At 37.2% G+C, this 23,920-nt stretch overlaps 1 protein-coding gene across 19 annotated transcripts in view; it reads right to left on the minus strand.

Annotated features, from left to right (window-relative positions):
* Positions 1 to 23,920, minus strand: part of ADGRL2 (adhesion G protein-coupled receptor L2) — a 176,984-nt gene that overhangs the window by 53,843 nt on the left and 99,221 nt on the right. For all 19 annotated transcript variants that reach the window (XM_017729996.1, XM_017729997.1, XM_017730004.1 and 16 more), the window contains exon 3: positions 20,162 to 20,375. In XM_017729996.1, coding sequence (XP_017585485.1) covers positions 20,162 to 20,375 — 214 coding nt within the window. The remainder of the gene's footprint in view (positions 1 to 20,161; positions 20,376 to 23,920) is intronic.

Here is a 23,920-nt window from a genome sequence, read left to right on the forward strand (position 1 = left end):
ATTATTTTGGTTGGAAGAGCTACTGTAGACAAGGAACGTTAGCATTTCCATTTTAATTATTTTAGGAGCAATTGGTGGACTCTAAGCTTCCTCTGCTAGGCTACAGGAAGCAGTAAAGAATGACCACTTGAGGAAATAAGAAAAACAGTTAAAAAGAAGAACTGCAAGAAAATTAATTAAAATGTACTTTGAAGAGACTAAAACATAAAAAATATTTGCTTTACAATGAAAGAAAATGCATTTTGATACAAAGAAGAATTTTATTACAATGCCTCTAATTGTGAGGATTTACCAAACCTAATGTTTTTGAAGGTTTTTTAAACTACTACTACTACTAGATTTTAGATTATCATTATTTTTTCCAGAACAAACAAAAAAACCCAACCAAACAAATATTACCTTGGAAGTTAGAAGTGAAAAAAAAATCACCTAACCTTGAAGAGATGGTCAAAATGTAATACAGAAAAACAGTCACAAGGAAGAGGAAGAAAAGAAAGAGAAGGTCAGGGAGTTTGGTGACTAAAAGGCAAAGAGCTTGGCTGATCTTCTCAGGGGTTAGTTTTGTTTGTCAGCAAACTGAATAACAGAAGTCTGAACTTAAGTAATAGACTAGCCTTTGACTCCAGGTGTACATCAACTTCTCTATTGCCCTACTTCTTCCCATACTCTCTGAATACCACATATCCAAAGCTAAAATAATCTGCCTTGTATCAGTGGCTTTCCACAGCTGAACAGTGCCAAGAGGTATTAGAATAATTCATGCTACCTCATAAAAGGTAGAGCAAACACAATTCAAAGAACGCTAATATAAATCACTTCCTTTTTTATATAGTAATCAAACTAGCACAGAGCAGGTCAGGACATGCTGTGTCTCTCTGCTGAGCAAACTCGGAAACAGCAGCTCTTCTTACTTGATCAGTTAACTCTTCCTCTTTTTTTTTTTTAGTTGCTTATTTCTACCATCATAAGGCTCATAATTGCAGAACTAATTGGAAATAGTCAGGGATTTCTGTACATACACAACCATGGATATGGATAGAAGGTGGGGAATCCACCTGCCACCTTTTCCAGAAGGCACAGCCAGGTCCCCTGCACAGCTATTGCACAAATAATGTTGCCCCACTCCCATCCCAATGGAACAGTCAGTCAGTGCAGCAGCTCGTGCAGGATGTTAGAGAGTCTGGAACGACTGACACATCCAGTGGCTTTAGACCCAGGCTGAAGGGGGAAAATGTGCAGCCAGCTTGCTGAGAAAACCCCTGTACTCAGTCTGTAACGCTGAAAATGTACACACAGCCCCTCCCACAGAGGACAAAGTGCTGCTCTTGTGTGGTGTAGAGGGAGGCTGTAGAAGCAGGAGAAGGCAACACGGCCCCAAGCCTCGCAGGCCTCTCTGCAATATCCCTGATAGAGCGTTTTTCATGTGCCACACCTCAGGTACACTAACCAGCATGAGAAAATCTGGGATGTAAGATTTTGTAACAAATTTCTTTAAATTTGTGTTTCTTTAGCAAAAACCTCACACTGAAACCAAAATAATTCCTACAAGACTCCTCCTGGTGCATCATTCAGTATGATGGTTTCCACAGCTTTGAGCTGTGTGAAAATTTTATTTTATACTCAAATGAGCAGCAATTAAGACAGAATTATTTATTTGTTATTTATGTTGGGAGAAATTGCTTGAGAATGAAACTAACCAAGGTCGTATTTAGCGGTGGGAAAAAGATGGACTCATTTCCCTGTGAAGAGTTGTTTTCTTCAGTTTCATTTTCCCCCAGTAAAAGATTCATAATGCTGTCATCAGCCACAGAACTGAGAAGAACTTCATGCCAGATTTTATCAAAAGGATGTGTAACAAGAATTCAGAGGAAAATGCAGGTTTTTCTCTTTGTACAGTAAGTGTCAGAGTCAAACTTCAGGCATTGAGCAGTGTTTATAGGAAATTGATGACACTCTAAAAACTTTTACTATTCCTTTATGAAAAATTTCACCTGCTGTGCATATGGTCAACTTTTGCCCACCTTTGGTCAAACCTAAAACTCCAATTACAAAACAACGAGCTATGCCCACTGCTGCAGTAGCTACCAGGCCCATCAGCACTTCCTCAAGAAGTGCAATTACTTGAATGACTATATGAACAGGGTATTTGTGCTTTAAGTTGTAGGTTTTCACATTCAAATCACTGATTTTGCTGCACTGTTGGCTGTATTTTATAAAACCTGAGTAATTTACATGCACTTCCAAGATTTCAAATTAAAGACACTTGATTATGATATTCACAGTTTAAAAAGTCTACATTCAGGTAACTATTTTTTACATAGTTAGAGTTCGTATTTCCATTAGAGTGAGACCTGCAAGAAAAACCCACAGCAACTATAGTAGCTGTCAATCCCAATTCATGGGTTAAAGAGAAGACGTGAAGAATGAGTGGAATTTGTAGTAGTAGTTCTGAGACAAGTAATTCAGGGAATTTACACTACTGTGATTTGTTCTATGGATAAATTAAAGTCTTCTGTTCACTGCACTGTTTTTCTTTGTAAAACCAGGGATACTCCTCTGTTAGCTTTTGGCCTATAGTTCTTCTGCTATCTGCAAAAACCATTTTACAAACTGGTAAGGGTTTCAGCTGAGCTTCTTTAAGTCAAGATGCACAGAACTCTGTGGTATATTGGACAAAAGAGACTCTGCTCTCCACAAAACGGCACTAAACAGCAGATTATCCTACAAGGGACAGATTATCAAAGGTACCTTATCATTGCCATAGCAGAACTTCATTATTTTGAGAAACCTCTACACTTAGTGTGCTTGAAGAAGAGGATATTGCACTGTTACAGTCTTAAATCTGGTGACCTATTCATTTTTGTAATGGGCAAGCATCTTTTTCTGTCACAGGATTCTCCAAAACAAGACTATTGTGGAAATAAAGTGCCTGGAAATTTGCAAAATTGGCCTAGACACAATCAGGAAAAAAAAAAAATCCAAACCTCAAAAACCTGAAGTGACAAGTAACTTGAAGTCCCGCATTCATTTTACACAAAGTTGTTTTTTCTATACAATATACTGTTAATTTGGTCCATCTATTCAAACACTTTAAAAATTGTTCCAATGAAGATGTTATACAAATCAGTTGTAATTTCTGCAAACTTAAGAAGACAAATCACAAATACTTTGGTGTTTAAGTTCTCTGTAGCTTTTAAGTAACATTTAAGTGTTCTGAAACCTACGTAACTGCATACTTCCCCAGCCTAAGTTAAAATAGAGACATTTTCAGGGAGTTATGTACAATCTTAAAATTCATATGATCTCACAATGAGAAATGTTTTCACTCTCAAGAAGAATTCACAATATTCACAAAGATTTATGATACAATGACTTTGTCATTTACAAGGAAATACAGCAGATCAGCAAAGAACTCTGTATAAACTCAGTAACAGTTAATTTAGGTAAGGTAATATATGAATTAAATTTGAAAAACTGCTAAGGAAAAGACTACCTGTAGTAGTGAAAGAATGATAATTCAGGTTCTTGTGCTAGCAGCAACAACAGTTTTGCAAGGGGAAATGCAAGAATTACCACTATTCTCATGAATGCAAGGAGCAATTTTGTACTCTGACACTCGTTTCTTCTGTATTTTAGTATGAATGAAGAAAGGTTACATCTTCATAATGCACATGCATCACTTAGAGTAATCTAAAAATCAAATGGAGTGTTTAATTAACAGTTACAGTATAATATCTGAACTCCTTTCACCTCAAGAAGAAGACTGTGCAAATGAGGAATGGCCCTTCACATTTCAGATGAATACAGAAAGAAAAGAAAGCAAAGCAGCTCCAGCAGGGCTGTTATTATCTTCTGCTCATGATGTAGCCATGTCCCTGCTGCATCCATCCTCTCTGCTCAGCTTTAAGGACTGCTGTACTTTCCATGATAATATGTTTGTATTTCAGCTCTAATCTTGACTTGTACAATTCCCAACAAATTGCTTTTGCTTTTTTTAAAATTATTATTATCTTATGCTTATTATTGCATGTTTTCACGTGCAATGTATAGAGATGAGATTCCATGTGCAATCTATTGTGTGAGGTGTTTTAATCAATAATCTTGTTCTGCTGATTAAGCAGGGGCTTCTGTTTTGGCAAGATAACATTAGTTTCTCCTGTCATGCTCCCAAAGCTATTGAGAATCTTCAGAAGATCATTAGATATGCTACAATAAAGCTTTGGTACATTCTCTTTTCCTTCTTAAATTACTTCTTCACTGTCCTATTCCTCGTCACTGCTGGCACTGCATTATTATTACAGCTCCCCTGAAACTTGCACTAGAGCTATGTCTGCAGGCCATAGGATGCCATTTTCAATTGAAGCTTCTGCTTGAAAATATAAATTAAGAAAATTTCATTATCTCCTGCCAAGGGCCATTATTCACCATTGTTCTAAGGAAGATTAAAAACGCACAGTCTATGGACTTGAACAAATACTCCAGCATTAAAATGAAAAACATAGTGTATCATGACTGGACCAGAAAGTGAAGCACTGGGATCTGAGATTCTGGAAAGAAATTAGCACTACATGGAATAAACCAACTGACTAAGGGAAGAGGTCATCTTCATGGGTAAGTCACATCTGACACAAAAAGATACAAACAGATCCTTTTCAAGTGGTTCTTGCAGTTTGCAAAAATAAGGTATGTATGAAATAATGTCCACATTGCAATTTATCCTTCTAATGCTTTTTTTTCATGCATGCATAACTTTGACAAAGATAGTACACACAAAAGAAACATCATGTTATTTTGAAAAGGATATGGATAAAGGCATAGCCAAAAAAGAACTATCAAAATAATTTTGCATATTCCTAATGGTGTATTTCTGTAAATGCAGTGTTTCCTTAAGCAGGGTAAAATCCAAAACCAGAAAAGTCACACGTAATTCAATAAAATATAAACCCACATTTAATAAAGAAAATTAATTTTTACTAACATTGATACATTATAAAAACTATTTTGGTATGTTTTGAAACTTTCAAGTCAGTTCTGACAATATTTCTCTTTCAGCATATTGATTAAATACTTAAAAGCCAGCACGATGGCATGTTCCTGCATATCGCCTGCAGCAACCTGCTTAAACACCACTTGAGGCACGTAAACTCCAAGTTGTAGCACCACATACTCCATATGGTCTTCTTGTTCCTTATTCACCCTGGGTGAGCTGCAGTCTGAGTAAAAAGATATGGGAATATGGGATGAATGCACTTCATGTGATGACTTACACTGAAAAATTCCGGAACCTCATTACCCAGAGTAAGTAGCTGTCTTTACAGATATATTTCTAATGGTCTACAAGTGCCATGTGAGAGGTGTTTTTGCTTTTGTATGCATATTCACTAAACCTCCACTCCTGTCATTAAATGCAAAGTTACATATGTATGAAGAAGTTAGATATTACTTAAATGTTTTGTTTTATTAATTTTGTCTTGGAAAGTATGTACAAAACTTACATATAACATAGAGAACAGAGATTTTATTTTAGGGGTGTTTAGATACATAAGTATACACAAAGACATGCCACACTAGGTAAATTTAAAGGAATGTATTTAAATTCTGAGTTTCAAATTCACCTCACAAGCCATACATTATTACATACTGAGACCTAATGAGTGAGCAATTTAAGCCTAACCAAAACCTGGAAAAAAGACCTGCTAAGAAAATCCAGCCTTCCTATAAAGCCTGGATTTGAAGCAGGATTGGCCAGCCATTGCTGCCATTTCCACAGTGCTCAAGCACTACCCTTCCCATGCAGGATGAGTGAGCATCCTACAGAGCCACATGCTCTTAAAGATAGATATATAATCCTGGGACTGGCCTTTTAAAACCCAGGAAGACACACTGAAAAGGTTGCTTATTTCTGTGTAAGATTTTGTAAAAATTATTTTTAAGTTAGAAGCCCCAAAACTATTATAGGGGAATGAGCACACAAAAAGAAAATAGCACCTATTTTGCAGAGCTCAAAGAGAAAACAGATTTAGTGAGCTGTGCTTGGTAGTTTTCATAATCTAAGAAAAAGAAGGAGATACATGAGCAGGTATGATAGCAGAATTTGGCCACAAGAGCTGTGTCTAAATATTGGTGACTCTCCTACGACTGCGAAAGCAGTGAGGCATCCTAGAGCTTGGTTTGAAAATTCATGAACCAGCCCTGGGATTTTCCATGCACCTGGCAACATGACCATTACAGTAATAAATCTGGGGGATTTGGATGACAAATATTTGGGGCAAAGAAAAAAAAGGCTTTTTTCCTTCTGTTTTCTTTTTAAATATAATATTAATGATTTGTTGAATCTTCCTAATTATCAAGTAAACATATATAAGGAAGCTAGTGTATAATTAATATTGTAGGAGAAGGTGCACCATAGCCTTGTTTCCATTTGCCCAATAAAAATGCAGTAATATTTAATTGTGCTTTCCTTATACAATGCAATCTTGTGGGAGTCTGAGGGTATGCATTAAGCATAAAAACTCCAAACAGACAATAAAACACAGCATAAAATATGCAACTCCCATAGGTCTCTTCTTAGAATTACCCAGTCTGATTCACTATCAATGAATGTGTATGGCAAAGTAATTTAACGATATTTCTTGCTTTCAACCTCTTCTTACAACTTTAATACATTTAGTTATGACCCATTTGCCTTTTGGTATTCATGTCTCTAAGTTCAAAGCAGTCACTGTTAAAATGAGGAATCTTCTCACTTACCTACCTCTAAGCTATCAGAAACAGTTTTTTCTTGTTACAGTTCATCCTTGTTCTAATACTTTGCTTATTGCTGTAAATGCTATTATTATGGGGTTATCATTAACCTGAAACTGGAGCATCAGATAAAACAGGGAGAAGGGAAAAAAAAGAAAAACAAAAAGAAAATGAGGATTCCAGTGGAATATGTAACTCCTGCCTTCTCTTGGTATTTTTAGGTGCTTTCATAATTCCACTTCTCTATCTCTACTACTTTCTATCACATATACCAAAGGCCTACTAGACCAATCAGAGCTTGTGAGGAGATGGCTGTAAATCAAGGACAGTAAAACTAAGTATCAAAGATGCAGTGATGTGTGCAAAGTAAATGGAACAATCTCCTGGTGAGGTCTGTGTAGGTGCAATCCTAAACCCCGTAACAGTATGAAGAAGAAGAGACCTGTTCTTTAGAGAAAGTGTTTCTAATGCAACCCCACCTGATGAATAAGAAATGAAAATACAGTAATTTTTCAAAATAATAATATTTTTCATATTATTTATGTGGATGCATATTTGCAAGCAAGCTGCAGCATGGGATTACAGGCAGTGTACATCTTAGAACACAACTAAGCCAAGCAGATCCACACTGCTGAAAAGTAGTAAGTTCAAAAGATCCAATTAAATGTTTCACCATTTAGACAAAATAAATAGCCTGCAGCTATGCTTACTTACTAATGAAAACTTTACTAGTGCAGCATCGTCGTATCTGAGCAATTTGCACAGATTATTCACACTGAATGAGCATGAGTGCAGCAGCATGCCTTGTGTGTTGAGCAGGTTTCAGGGAGAAATGTGGGGCTGTGTAATAAACCCAGAGCTTTACGAAGGGGCATTTATTTCAGAGACACAGTGCTAGAGCAGAGCTATAGAAAATCCAAGAGAAAATCCTGCAGCACAGTGTCTGATCCTTAGGAATAACACTGCAACAGACTTGCAGGAGAAGAGACTACCAGGTAGAGAGCACAGGATAAGAGTAAAAACCCTTTAAAATTCTTTTTTTGCAGCATTGTCGATCTTTTTTATCCATGGCTTGGTACACAGCATATTCATAATGTAGTTAAAAGTTATTTAACTTAAGACAGCTTCTGAGTCATTATTAAATGAGTAACTGGGAGAATTACAATACTGAAAACATGTAGCCTTATCCTTCATATTAATTTGCACAGATCTGAAATACATTTTAAACAATCACCCACTTTAATTACTAAAATCAGGTATTTTAGATGACAGGTATGAATTGCTACTGCAACTTTTGAAACACAGAAGCCTTCGTACGCTTTCAATCCTCACACTTCCACCAGACCTCCAGGTCTGTGCAATGCAAATTCAGCATGATTCACAATCAGTCTCCTGAGTTTAATACCTCTCTTCTGCTTACAGAAATGCATATTCAACAAAAAACTCTTTTGCCTCTAACAGGAAATTAAGATTTTGTCATTTACAGAATTGGCCATTGAGACAACCAGATGCCGTAGAGCCCTTTGGTTCCCTGTGCAACAGGAAGGATGAGGACAATTTCACACGGGGCATGCAGTGGGAACAAACTTAACTCAACTTTAACACATGCATTCACCTTGAATAATTAAAAATACTATAGCCTGTATCAATTAGGAGAAATTATTTATAAAAATGTTCACTATTGCAGTTGGCATATGGAAAAATGATCATATTTTTAACAAGGGAAATGGGAAATCGCTATGGGATGCCCTACTTAGATTAAATTAGCAAGATCTTGTTATCAGACCATATAAAAGATGCACCATAATAAGACGTGACCTTGCAGAACCTTGGAGCCAATCTGTGATTTTTTTCCCCCTATAACCCTTCCTAATTATCTGCAAAGTTACAGACCCTTTTGTGGCAGATTATTTTTCTGTGAATAGTGAGGGGTTTTGGGCTTTTAAATATTTAATTAGTCTTCTGATATGAGAATTGTTGCACATGCCAACTGCTTCGATTTTCAAACTGTGTTCATCCTAATTATGTTCAGATTTAGATTGGTCATCCCAAACCTCTCACTCTTGTAATTATTTACTCCTTAAAGATCATTCAGCAGAGAAATATTTTTCACCCTTATGGCTCTTTCTTTCCACAAATGGCTTTTCTGGTCCGTTAATTACCCACTCAGAGGATTAGAGTTTGTAATAATGCAAGAGATCCTGCATGTAAGATGAGTTTTACAGGGTGAAAAAGAATAAATTGTTTTTTGTAAACTTGCCTTGGGGAATAGCCCCTTTTTGGGTTATCGTTTTCATCAACAGAGGCCATGTGCCCACTGCTGCATATCCACCAATTCCACAGGGCTACAGAGTGATTCATTTATACAGCTCAACAGAACTCAGAGCAAAATGCTGAGCAAGAGGCAAAAGACAGTTTGGTTATTTTAAGAGATTTATAAAAGTGCAATCCGCTAGCAAGAAGGTACAATCCTTTTTCTCATAATTTTTAGTCCAGATTTCATGGCCTTAAAGTTACGCATATTTAACTGATAACTAATAATAAAATTACAACTTTTCTCATTTCGTCTGCTGATTTTTTCCAGAAGTGCTGTCCCTTGGTAGATCTTTAATCAACCCTGTAACAGTGGTGTCATTTCCTATTAAAATGTGTCTGAGAGTCCTCACTACAAGTACTTTCTTTTCTTCTGAGAGGAATGCCTGTCACAAAAGCACTGTTATTCATTACCCACAGGGATGTCTGGATCTAATTATCATCTGGAAAGCTTGCAGGGCTTCCAGGTATAGGACTTCCCCTGCAAAAGTATGCTGTTCTAACTTGGAAAGCACAATCCCACTTTTTCTTTGCAATCTGAAGTTAAGGGATTAAGTTACTAATTTGAACTGTTCACTCTGATTCCTGGAACTTCCAGTTTTAAGCCAAACAAAATTTAGGGGACTGCTTCCGTTTGCTTGTTCCCACATCTGCAAAAATCCTGTATATTCTGCAGCTGGCTTTTACACAAACTAAGCATATTCACCACTGTAAAACATGTATCAGAAAATTCACTAGCCTCACTTTGTCAATGCACAGAAAATCTTTAATTGTGTCAAAAATATTCATGATCTAATCCTTTTATCAAACTGTCTACCACTGAAGGAGTCTCATGTGCCTGCACAATTAAAAACCGCATGTTAGCCATACATAATACTGTGTTACATTTGATGCAAATCCTTTACTATTGAAATAAGCATTGGGCTGACAGCAGGAAGTGGCTGATAAGAAAGCAACAAGGCACTGCTGATGGCATTCATGATAAGTGAGCTCTAACTCATATGAGTTCTGTCTACAGTACATTACCCAAAGTGCTCCTGTTTTAAATGTGACTCCAGGAGGTGTTCTTTTGCTGTATCTCTGTCACAAAGGCAGCAAAATTATACAAGAAAGCTAAATACACAAAGTAAATTATGTTTTTCATACCCACCAGTGATGCTGGCACCAGAAAAATATACTGAAAGTAATATCACCGCTGCTACATCCTAGATGAGAAAACACCTACAGTTTCATGAGTGTAACAGTACAGTTGAACTCAATGCCTGTAATAAATTCAGTAAACAGGGAAAGATTATGGGTTTGGAACTGTCATGTTATTGCTACACTTACAATTCAGCCTACAAGAAAGTATTTAACAGACAGAGCACAAACTCTTGAGTTTTGGTGAAACAATTTTACAGCGCTGCAAAAAGGTGTGTATTAAATACCTTTCCAAATTGCTCCTTCATCATATAGAGTTATATCACAAGAAGCAAGGCATCTGAGAAGCAATGAACAGTAAGGTTAAAGATCATAGATTACTACTAAGAAAGGAATATAGATGCCTTTGCACCTACTACAGGAAAATACACATCTTGCCAGATGAAACGTTGTACAGGTTGGTGACACCAAGAAGGAGTAAGACTTCTTCCTCCAAGGTGGTCAAAGTGCATGACTTTGGTCAGGGCAGCTTGCCCAATGAAATGATTTTTCTGCCTCATTTCTTCTCTTTTTTTCTGTTTAGCATGTATATGTGTATGTGTGTGTGTGTGTGTGTGTGTGTGTGTGTGTGTGTAGTAGAGCAACTTGAAATTCAAAGGTTCCTATAGTAACTGTATTACCCAGTAAACCTGAAAAAAATGGCTTTCCATAGTAAATTTGTAGTAAAGCTTCTGTACTGCAAGTGTATTGTAAATCAGGTTTGACATAGAAAAAAATTCTTCGTGGTAAGAACCTTTCCTTCCCATTGATATGTCTAGAGTGGGCTAAAAATATCCCGAATACTGAGTATTTGGTCTATGTAACACTCTTAAGACTGCATTAACTTCATTGCAGTAACTTGTTTTATAGGCTCAGTTCATCATGACCTATAAAATGTTAAGCTGAAGTGCTTTAAATATCTGCTAACACCATGTGCAAGCCTGGGAGTACAAGGCACTGTGCTGTGAAGCGGCAAAGACAGTGCTCTTCTGAGAAAGTAGCACACACTCTTATGCCACTGATATAAACAGGGTAAGCCTGCTCAATAATGTATGAAACACGCAGCCAATCTTTATATAAAGCAGGAATTCTAGTTGAATTCTTCGTGTGATTTTATTTTACCAGTATGACATTAGCTTTTGAGATTGCTTCTTAAAACCATAGACGCTGAGTATCTCACTAGACTAAAGGACACACACGCAAACTCCTTTCATTCACAGTTATTACACAAAGGAAAAAAAATAAAAAAAAGACTTCTTTCATTTGTGGCAGTAGTATTTTTGCTAATTATTGTTCTGCAATATGGAGAAGATAAAATGCAAAGACGGAAATTATCTATGTCTTTCAGTAATCACGGCCCATTTATTAAGCAATTAAATTGCAATTTTATTATTAGAGAGGAAAAAAAGAAATGCTGTAAAATACCACTATTGCTTGTATCTTTGATCCTTAAACTCTTCCATTTCAGCAACCTCATTAATGTCAAAATGTCATGAATATGGCCACCCCTTTTTAGAATGTATACCCTGGGCACAGGCAGAATCTATGGAATTCAATAAAGAAGATTTTTCTTGTTGAATTCTACTAAAAGCTTAATTGAGCCACAAAGGTCAGAAGGTTCTTTTTATTGTAAGTAGGAGATTATTCCATGGCAGAAGGAAATTTACAGAATGAGATCTGCTAATTTCTATGCTACTCTGTAGACAGTTTTTAATTTTTAAACCCATGTTACTCTTCTATTTCTTTCCTCTGAATTAAACATCTTCATTCTAATAATCTTTAAATTTTATTTCCTTTGTGTTACTAATGAAAACTTTTCACTTTCATGGCTACTGTTGACTTTTAACACTAGAAAGTACTCATAATCTACTTACATATATTTAATTCATATTAATCTGTCCTAATTTATGATCCATACCCTGCTCTGCCCACCTTCATGTACCTTTTCCATGTCAGTTCTGTTTACTAAGTGATATTCAACAGATTTCCTATAGTGCAGTGAACCTTAACAGGCAGCTTTTAATTGCCTCACATAGGAAACCACATCACTATTAATTCCACAGCAACAGTATAAAATAAAACTATTGCTTCTCAGACTCCAGAGCAATTAGACCTCTCGGCTATTTGGCTAACTCTGCTTCATGATACCCAGTGCAGTTAATTATATTTTTTGATGTTAATAGTCTCTGTCAGTTTCAAGCATAACTCCTCTTTGATGAATATTTAAATTATATTTGAATAAAAAAATAATCTTGGTTACATTTCATATTCAGCAGTCATCACAGCTTAATAAAGGTCTCCTCAGAAAGGGTAGAGATAAATGGCTATATGAACACATGTATGAAGTCCTAAATCAACTTATCTGATAATGTAGCTGTTCTGGCTAAGTATTATAGAGGTTTTATTGGGGTGGGAGGAATTAATAGGCTTCAACTATTACATTATTATTATTCTATATGAACTAAATTTGGCACAGCAATATATAAGTAAATCAGAATTTTTAATAATAAAGTTCTGACTGCAACTGAACCAGGAACTTATATTGGCTAGACTAGAAATATGAAAACCATGTAAAATTCATGCAAACTCTTTCAAGAGGACACAAAATTCAACTGAACAGTGCTGAAGGTTAAGCAATGTTGTCTCAGTCAAGTTCTCAAAAAATTAGCAAATTACTAAGAGAGGTAATTACATACCCAAAACATACAGTACGTGATTAACTGGGCTAAACAGTGTACACACTTAGTAGAGCCCATTTCAGCAAGCAGAAAAAAACCACAAGAAAATCACAGGCTGAAGCATGTATTTTGTATGATGCTCAAATACACAAGCAACAGCATATAATACTTAAAATTTTATTTATACATATGTATAGTTCGTTACATTTATTTTCACCCCATGAATAGCAAGGAATGACTGATGAGTATGTATATATGATCCTGCCAGATAAGAGATCTGCTGACTTAAGAAGAATTTGATTGTGGTTTGCCAATAATAAAGGAAGAAAACTACTTGAATGTAAGATATGAAAACATTAAACAGAATGTCAAGCTACATCCTAGTAAAATAATGAATCCCATCTTTGTTGAAGCAAACTAAATCTAAATTTTAAATGTAATTAGTTGGTATGAATGATCCTTTTGTTGTTTCTTTTGTAGCTTGTCCAATGTCGTGACTACAGCCACGCGCCCGTGTGTTATGCGCTTGCACGTGTGTAGTAAAATTTCTTCTGCAGAAAATTAAAATAGAACACACTGCAAAATGATGATCAAGTACCACTGACAGCTATTTCCCCTCACCTGACTGCTAAGAACCTCGTAATATGAGGATTTGTATTTAATTTACTAAGTAATACCGTGATAGAACCACCCCATTAACAAAACCTCCTATTTTTAATGAGTAAAACTAGACCTACTATTTTCAAATTAAGAATTAATGATAGTGAAAATACACAATGCCAGAAAAGGTTCATCTCAGTCACGGGTACTGCTGTTTTCTGCTGTAATAACGCCAAGAACTGTGGTGTGTTTCAGGAACCTTCTAGGCTCTGTGATTATGCCTTGTTCAGGAAAACAGTCTACATGTATTTCTGATTTTTTATTTGTATTTGAGTCATAACTAAGTCTTGTGACTAACACATAGAAAACAAAACAGAAATCAATCTGGCCCCAGCTCGGTATTGTGAAAAGTTTAGTTTCAAAATAAAGAGCATTTTAAGCTTCTGCTACAACAAAATAGTCACAGGGTTGACTGCTGTACTAAGAGCTATGTCTGTTTCAGATTAATTAAACCTTCATTTTAAAAGGGCGCTTAAGAAAAAGATATATAATGTTGATAATGTTGTATGGTAAATGTTTTGTGAAGCAGCTGTCAGGAAGCTGAAACAGAAAGCGCTGTCATGCCAAAGCAAAAGGTCCTTGTTAGTGAGAGCAGCCTCAGTACCACAGAACCTCCGATTTGTGTGAATTCCAGGAACGTACCCAATCCACAACAGCCTGTGCTACCCTGTCATCAGCACTGGGATTTCTCTGACATAAAAAGGAAAGACATGCAGAAAGCAGAAAAAGGCAAGGTGTACCTCTTATTCGAAAACACTTTTCACCTCATAGTATCTTTAGCAAAGAAAGGCAACCTTCGGCTGCAGAAGGAAAAGCAAGGGAAAAAGCAAGGATAGCAGCAGGGGTCAGCAGAGCCCTTGCCTAAGCCTGGCAGACCCCCAAAGTGCATTGTGACATTATCTCAATCACAGGCAGCTCCAAAAGGCAAAGGATAAAATCCAGCCCGTGAAAAAGGCTAAGTCATACCAAGAAATGCAAATCTGAAGTGTGCTGCAGTTTAAACACTGAATCAACCATGGACCCTGTCTGAAGGCACTGTTTTTGAAAAAGGCTCTGAAATGCTTCTCTTTGGAAGTCTTGCAAAGGCTGGAATTCAGCTCTGCAGCGACCCACTGCATTCTACCAGCAAAGCACCCTGTGCCAAGTTTCCTTCTGACTACACCTTTTTGCTACGATGAAAGAGATTCATTGGTTATAGATTTTACCCAGTGCCCACCCAAGCCTGGAGTCCAGTGGAAGATTTGCTTTATTCACTCACATTATGGAACAGACCAAACTTGTTTTTACTTGAAAGGACACTAATATGGTATGACAGTGCTTTCTCTGCTGACCTGACAAACAGGAACAGGAAAGAGGGCTTGAGAGATGAGTCTTCTTTGGAACAGACCTCATTTTGTTTTCTTTTAAAAATGTCTTACTCATTTATATAAACGATTTTTCAAAATGAGCTATTTCTTGGATGTGTGAATAGATGGAAAAGAATGAACATCTCCAGTCTCCCAATCTCCCATGGGTTGGATTAAGAAAAAATAAGTCTTAGGAGAAGGAATGGGTATGTTCCTTCCTTCAGCTTTCCCTTGGTCACTCAGCGGGGCAGGGGCATGTCACTTAGATTCTGAAAACCCTCTGCTGAAGCGCAGCTGTCTTGCAGAGAGATGATGGACATAACAGGTTAAGAGCATTGCCATGTGAGAAAAGTTCATGGTAACAAAAACCCAGGCGTGAACTCTTCACTGGTGTCATGATGGACATGGTAATTGAAGGTACATGTGTTGCTTGTGCTAGAGATAGCACAGGATACATGCAACAGAAAAAATAAACACTGATGAAGAGGATTTATTCCTCTTTTAATCCTTCGCTTTTCTGCAGCAATGTTTTAAAAGGGAAGAGTATTAAAAAAATTACAGTTGCCTAAGTTCATCTATTATACCTGACATATTTTTATGTTTAAGCTTACCTATGGAAAATGAGGTTTGCTTTGTTTGTGCAGATTTAGAAAGCAAAATTATACCAATTAACTATGCTTAGTAATGATGTAAAGTTCACAAAAGCCACAATTATAGTATAAATTGTAGGTGAAAATAGAATTTAAAGGCTATTTCAGTGCAGAAGTGATGTAACTGCCTTTCTGTTGCAGATCAAAAACCAGATCAAAAATAACTGAATATCCCACCTGTGAGAGCACTGTCTTTTAATGTAGATGTTTACACAGTCTGCAAAGGAAGTTTAAACATTTCGAATTTTCTTCTTTTCAACATTTGTTTACAACAACACTCTTGGTATCAGATCAGAGAGCATACAGTTCCTACTTAAAAATTCAAGGTATTTTAGCCTTTGCTAGGAGGGAAAGCATCTTCCTTCTAAGCTTAACATTAACTTGGCTGTCAAGAGTAAATGTTTGAATTTTGCATCTAGGTAAATGATTCCAGATTCTGAGTGGATAGGCTTCATTTTCTTTAAACAAAAAATAATAATTTTCTAACCCCAACAATAGCTATAAGTACAACTGCTTAAAAAATAAGGTGTACCGATAGGAACAGGACCCGTCATTTTTAAAATATGGGATTTATCAAAATTTAAAATTATATTATTCAAAATTGTTATCTGCCACGCCATCCAAGTATATATTTAAACACAAAGTCAGTAAAAAAAAAAAAAAAAATCTAACTGCACTGTCCTTGAATCATGAAGATAGTTATAGTGTCCAATCGTGACAATAAATAACCATGAACTTTTCCTAAACAAGCCCACCAAATAAATATTTAAAACAAAAGACAATAAAAAAAAAAAAAAAAAATCTAACTGCACTGTCCTTGAATCATGAAGATAGTTATAGTGTCCAATCGTGACAATAAATAACCATGAACTTTTCCTAAACAAAAAATTTAGGACTAGGAAAAATTATTCCTACTAAACAACCCCTATTTTTAATTCAAAAAGAATGGTCCCAGCATGCTAGAATCCAACTTAGCATCTCATTATTCCTCTATAAAATTACATACATAAGAGACTTTTGATTTGAAATATATTTTAAGTATGTATGCAGAAGTACTTTTAAATATCCATTATTGTTTTAACCTAATAAAACAGACCCCCAAACTCTGTGTGGTACCTAGGTAACCTTTATGCTTCTCCTAACAAAAAGCTATGATCCAGACCAGGGCTTTGAAGTTGACATTGGAGACAGAAAATCTTCAAACACCCAGGTGGTTTGAACAGAACTCATGCGATCCGCCTGCAATCCACTTGCCACGGAAATGGGTAAGACAAGGTCATAAGTAAATTTTATGCTGTTAATTTTCAAATCTCTGCCATGCCTAAAAAGAGCAGTATTAGCCTTATCAACTTCCAAGTTTCATGGCAGTTTCTGCTACAGCCACACAAACACACTTTATGAGCAAGCAACTACAGCAATTTTCTCAGGCTGCTTTGCATCTTCTGCGTCCCTGCTCATTTAATTTGTTTTTAAATGAAAAGGAAACAGAGATTTGTCCCTGCTAAAGGACAGCAGAGCACAGAGGAGTTTGACTAAGATCTAACTGCCTGAAACGTGGTTCCTCTGGCACTCACTTATGCTACTTGCTCACCAAATATTCCAGAAATAAGCTTACTTCTGTACTGAACTGCAGTGTGTGGTAGAATCTCTCAAACTTGACAATATGCAAACGCTGGGGTTAATTATCAGAGAAGTGTGAAAGAGGAGAAGGAGTTTCTAAAGGTCTAGTCTCTTTCTTCAAAGCTTTAATTTTAACCATGACAGTCTGAAGTTTACATAGAATCTAAATACATCTGAAAGACTTTATTCTGGAATAATTGGGATGTAATTTCAATCAGGGACTAAAAATTTAATAACTACTTTACAAAGGTAAAAGCAAAGCAATGAAGTCATTAGTGTTCTAGTCAGGCTTCCCAGGAACGCATTAAGTTAAAAATCTTTTGAGAACTGCTGAAAAGAAAGAGGTAGAAAAGATTAAGTAGCAGCTCATTCTGAGAAAGAAGAGCTGATGCATCAGTGGACACCGGCAAGGTCTGTGTGCCACTATCTCAAATTCTCTAGAAGGGGAGCAGGGCACGTGATTACACGGCTTTGTGTTAAACTGGAAACCTCATCTTATTTTTCAATCTTCAGATTTCACAGTATTGATCTCATTAAGCTAGTGTTTTCACCTTGTAATTGCAGTAAATGTAGTTGCTGTGCAAAAGCTGTGGAGTAATGTTGCAAATGAATAATGAGTACTTAATAATTGCTGTGGAACTACATTTAACTGTATGTCTAAAATGAATCGAGTGGTCAAATGCAGTGGTAGCACGGTTGACTGAAGTGATAAAAACAGGTCCTTAAAAGTAAACACTTCAAGATTTTAAGCAGAAATACAGAAACTATTGCTGATTATTTCTAAAGGTAGGGAAGAAAAGCTTTCCCTGTCATCAAAAGTTCTTTTTTTTTTCTATTAATTAAATAAAAAGGAAAAGCAATGAACTTGATAGTCCTTCAGGTGAGACTTTTCTATGCAATTGCTGCCATCAAAATACAGCTGATGTGTAACTTTAATAGATCAGCTCAAGGATATATACTGAGTTCGAAACAACAATTTTCCTTAGACAACAAAAAACTACAATCACCGATGCAGTTATAAATAAATGAGATACAAGAACTTCTAGTATTTCATAAGAAATTTGCAACATTCTTCTATGCTTGCAATATAGCACAAACTGAGCAATTTTGGAAAAGATTAAGCAAGACAAGAGACAGCTTTTCTACTTAATGACAGGATCTAAGAAAGAAAAATATGAAAGCAAACTTCCAAATTGCTATAAATGTCACACAAAAAAAAGAGAACAAAAATGAAAAACTCTTAGCATAGATAATCTGAACCAATGTCCTATATGTGATCACAACTTTATTTTAATGTTGAACAAAGCATAAAGGTAGAAGATGGGGGAAGTTCAAAAATAGACTATGCTATCATAAACTTACAGCTGATTAACTGAAAGGACTGAAAGGGAAAGACAGAAATTTCAGCTTTCCAGTAACAGTCTGATGTCACTTCAAGCAAGATTGTGCCTCTGTATTTGTCTCCGACTACCTTAATCTGTATATTTGCTGTGAACATAAGGACGACTTTGATCAAAACACAACATGCATTTTACACAACAAGGAAGTCTACAGAGAGGCACTACATTTACAAAAGCAATTGAAGGTGGTTTCAAAGGGAGTTGACAGATTAGAGGATGATGACACTGCTGCTGCAGTCTCGATGGAAATCTGGCTTGATCTAATTAACAACTACGAACTAGAACCACAAGAAGATAATTCAAACATGATTTAAAGAAGTTATATTACCTTTTTAATAGTGTAGTGATGGAGCCTTTCCCTTACTGATCACAAAACAAGTCACAGGTTCAACACAGAACAGGAATAAAAGACCTGATATCCTTAATTTACCTCCAACATTTGAAATTGAAGTCTGAGGTCCAGCCCAAATATTTGACTACAGAAGTAGAAAACATCCACATATTCACATAAAAATGATAAAAAAATTTAAGGGTCCCACTCATGAAAACTCGACTGAATTGGTAAATCAAAATGGAAAGCTATTTTAAAGAGGTGACTATGTTATTAAGTGTTACCATGTTCAAACGGAGGAAATGAAGCACAGCAGGCAGGACAACTTGCATATTTCATTTGACACATCTGTGTACATGCACCAGAAAGCTTCCAGGTTATCCCCTCCCCTTTCTGTTCAGATTCCCTACCCTAGGAAAAAGACACTGGGAGGAAAACTTCCAACCAATCCTGAACTCATTCAGGCTTTTAGTTTAAGCCAGTAGCAATGCCAGTGACTGATTCGTGCTGACATTTCCACAACTGTCAGTAGTAGGTGACTGCTGCCTGCAATTAGCACAGGACTTCCTCTGAATCTGAGCTCTCATGCACCTTTTGCACTAAAAATACTTTTATTGGCAGTTGGGAACATGATTTAGAAGTGAAATTGGCAGTGCCAGGCTAATGGTTGGATTCTATAATCTTAAAAGTCTTTTTCAAGCTAAATGATTTAATGATTCTTGGTTGGCTCTTCTGTCTTCTCTGAATGACGAGCACTGTCACTAAGAGAATGCAACTTGTGCTTATATGCACGTGTATGCTTGTACACACATGTATAATGACATATAATCCTGGCATGTAATCATCCTGGCATTTTCTATTGGAGGGAACTACTGTTGGGAACTATGGCAGTGATTTACTGCATGTACTGAAAAATACAGCAGGCATTTGGAAACATTCTCAGGGCTGTTCAACCACCTGAAAGACAAGGAGATAGGGAATCACCAAATAACTGAATTGTTTCATTCTCCTTGAAGTTATCTTCCTGCTTTTTAACGTTTGTTTACAAAACTTAAAAAACCCCAAAATCTCTATGCAACTGGTAGTTTTTATTTCCTTTAAATATTATTAGATAGAAACAATACTACCTGAACAGCAAACTGGCAATTACAACTCAACATTTCTTACAGTATATACCTCTCTCTGTATTAATGCAGGCATTTTTCCACTTTGGTCCTTACCACGATACGTGCATTTTTACCTTTGTGTCATAATTTTGTAGGCGTCTGGAAGGAAGCATTCTGTGTTCTCCATCTGGAAAGGGTCAGCATCACAGATCTTGTCGTCTGTCCGTCCATAGTTAGCACTTTCTATCATGATAACATCGCTTCCTGGACACCGCAGGTCAATGGAGTAGCCTTCACAGGAGAGCTCCCTCCTAACCAAACCAAACGGTAGTGCTGCTCGGCTGAAACCTTAAAAAAAAAAACAAGGACAAAATGGGATTGAACCTAAAGGATATACTGCACTAGACTGTTCTTCTTCTGTCACATAAGCACTAACTCTCATGTGCTGAAGGAAGTGCATCTTTACACCGTTTGACCCGGTACCATGTTAAGCGAGGCATCTTTCATGGAACTGTCACATCCCTACACCACGGGTGCCGTGTCCTTAATCTGGGAAAGGAGGAAATTCCTTTTCACTGCTTCTAATCCTGGGCAGAGCAGACAGTGGTGCCTGTCTGCATGGCTACACTGCACGTTCCAGTTTCCACCTCTTTTCTCTCTGCTTCTGTCTCCACTCCTTGGGCACAGTCAGACAGGCTATGTCTGGAAGTGGGAAGCAGCAGAGCAGGCAGGATTTGCAGAAGTGATTTTAAAAAAGAAAACAAGAGAACCACAAAAAACCCCAAAGCCATAGTTCCAACTTCCAACTTCATTAGTCTTTCTTACTTTGTGACTCCTTTTCTCCACGAAGAGTTGGTTACTTTTGCTTAGCTATTTTGTGACCTCAGCATGGACATGATCCAATATACATGCTGACACTTCACCTAGTTGAACTCCAGGGCTCCTTACCGTGTCTTTTACATAAATTAAACTACATATAGATAAGATTTTGAAACAAATACAGAAAGTATCAGTACCACAGATGTGTACTGTATAAAATCTCCCCATCTCTCACAAAAATGATGTGTTTCACAGAATTTTAATTTTTAACATTTTTCTACATAAGAGAATTCCTAAACATAAGTAACTTCTCCAATGAAGCAGTATGAAATAATTTAGAAACAAAACAAGGTTCAGCTATTCATCCAGATGTTTAGACTTTTAGAGACATTTCTTAATGCAAAAGAATATATTACATCAGAATAAAACTATCTGTATACTACAGTTTCTTGTACACAGTTACTGATGGATTATTATTATTAAACAGTATTTTTGTTTCTTACAAAATTGTGTGACTTTTGGAAGATGAGATGGGTAATGTGGTAATGTTAAAAACCTATTTCTTTAAAATAGAAAATCCTAAACTTTCAGCAGAATTTCCTATGTTTTAAAAATGTTTTCATAATACAGTAGCACAAGGCCATTAATAATTCTGTGCAGGCTTTTGGAGACCAGTTGTGACAGCAAAAAGAAATAGCTGCTAAGTATAGAAAGTTGAAGCTCTATGGTTTTTGAAAACAAAGAAAATAAACTTTTGTTAAAAGTATGATGCATTAGAAGAAGCAAGGAAGCAAGTATCTAAAAAAATGAAGAACAACTTGAGATAACCCCTTGATAGTAAATTTTTCCATGAACCAGAGGCCATCACTTTTTCTACTGAATTAATACCTGTGGCTTAAAACTCCTACTACATGAAGATGATTATTTGTTAAGACTGCAAAAGTTTTTTATAATGATCATGCAAGTAAAAGGATGTGGCTCCCTGGCAGCCAGAGCCCATCTTCCCATCCACCCCTCCTCTACCTGCATGTCCCTGCGTTGCCCTTGCACCAGCACCAGCTTTTGTACGACTTGTGTAATGAACTTATGCCAGGGGCTGCTCTGATCCTTACCTCCCTCTCCTGCAGGACACTGATGAGGTCCCGGAGGAGCAGCTCTTTGAGTGGGTGTGAATTTGCCCAGCCACAAGGGGAACAGCTGGCCAGAGCCCAGTGACCAGGTCTGCCTTTATATTCTGTGGAACCATATCCTACAGGAAACCAGTACTGTTACCCTGCCAGTATGTTTCAGTAATTTTTAATAAGGGAAGAAGCCATATTGCTGTGGAAAGCATCAAGTTCTGTCTCAAATTCACTCCTGGCCGTCAGTTCAGCTGCACATACCACGAGCAATAACAAACACTATTATTAGAGGCTTGCTGAGGTGCCATGGGCTGAAAGCTGGAAAGACCTAAAACACGAATGCCTGGCATTAATACCCTACACATTCCTCCCATGCAGCAAATTAGTACAATGAAGACAGAGTCGCTCACGGCTCAGTGAGGGCGTGAAACGGGCACAGGGAGGGGTACATGCTGAGTCTCCACCACACGTGAATACAGCAGCTCCTCTGATTAATTACCATCACAACAGCCACAGTGGGATCAACTGTAATGTTGCTAGTCACTGCCATTCCTACATCCTACTGCTCCTGTCAAATGTAATGCCGACCCTAGGAAGCTTATCCCTCCAGCTGGCAGCAATGGTGCCTGCATCTCCTGTAGTCAGCAGGGATTCCCTGGCCTGCGGCACCACCACGGCCTGGCTGGGGGACTCCACCCATCCCACAATTTTTGTATTTCTATCAGCAAGAAGGGGAACAGCACCTACAGCTGTCCAAAGAGGTGTTTGCACCAGGGCAGGAGGAAAGGGGCACAGGGCACATCTGCTGAGGTGTCAGTGGCTCCATGTGCAGCAGCAGCTCAGGATGGTTATGGGGTCAGGGCTGACAAACCCACACCCAGCTCACTGTGACCAGCACTGACCCTTACTGCAGATCCTGCAGCACAGGCTCCACTTCTGCTAGGAAATACTCTGAATTCAAACACAAGACCTCTGCAGTTTGCTACACAGAAATCAGCAGCCTGCAAATCTTACTCCATCATCTATGGCAACAGCTATAATGACTATGAATGTGTTTTATCCTTCCGTTTTTCCCCCTACAGCCATCCGCAAGAAGTTCTGTATTAGGACAAACATTAAAAATATTAGAGCAAGGTTAGATCACTTCACAGGCAACAGAGGACACACCTGAGATTGCAATGTAGGTGTTACATTGCAAAAGCAGCAAGCAATAAAGCAAAACAATGCAGCGTACATTAGGTGGGAATGCTGCTCTAAGGAATCTCTGTGGTGCAGAAAGAATTTTAACTAAATAAAGTAAATAAATTCAAAGTCCACTAGCAGAGCTGCTGTGATCTTTATGCTGAAGCTTTATTTGTAATTTTTTCCTATCACCAAAGAAAAAATAAGTGTATCAACAAGCAAAGTGTAATTCAATCCATCTTGCAATCCTGACAATCGAAGAAAGAACTTGTGGGAGGCCCTGTAAGCGAAAAATCAATATTACAGCTTTGTGCCGTGCAAATGTGAATACTGCCAAATAGCAGTGCTTAGGGTAAAATGAACTGTTTTGCTCCATTTTCTCCTCTCTGAACAAATGATTTTGAAATGACAGCTTTTTTTTGGAGCTATAAAACGTCAAGCAATAACTCCCTGTGCTTTAGGCAAGTGATTGGAATAAATACCTCTCGGCAACAGGTGCAATGACTTAGGACTGAAATTCATTTACATTCAGGAGATAATTCCCGATAAACAGATGCACTGCCACAGGATGGAAGTCTGAACAACCGGCATCTGAATGCTTCAGCATCATCCCAGAGTTTTTTAGATGTAAGTTATGTGGCTCTGTCAATAATTACTGTTGTCACCAGTAACTTTGTATCTCCAATGCAATTCTGCATGAGTATTCCCAATACTGTATTTTCTTAACCAGCTTGTATTAAAACTGCTTCTTGCCTTACCACACCTCGAACA

The sequence above is a fragment of the Corvus brachyrhynchos genome, unplaced genomic scaffold, assembly GCF_000691975.1.
Source record: "Corvus brachyrhynchos isolate BGI_N302 unplaced genomic scaffold, ASM69197v1 scaffold101, whole genome shotgun sequence".
In the NCBI taxonomy this organism is placed as follows: Eukaryota; Metazoa; Chordata; class Aves; order Passeriformes; family Corvidae; genus Corvus; species Corvus brachyrhynchos.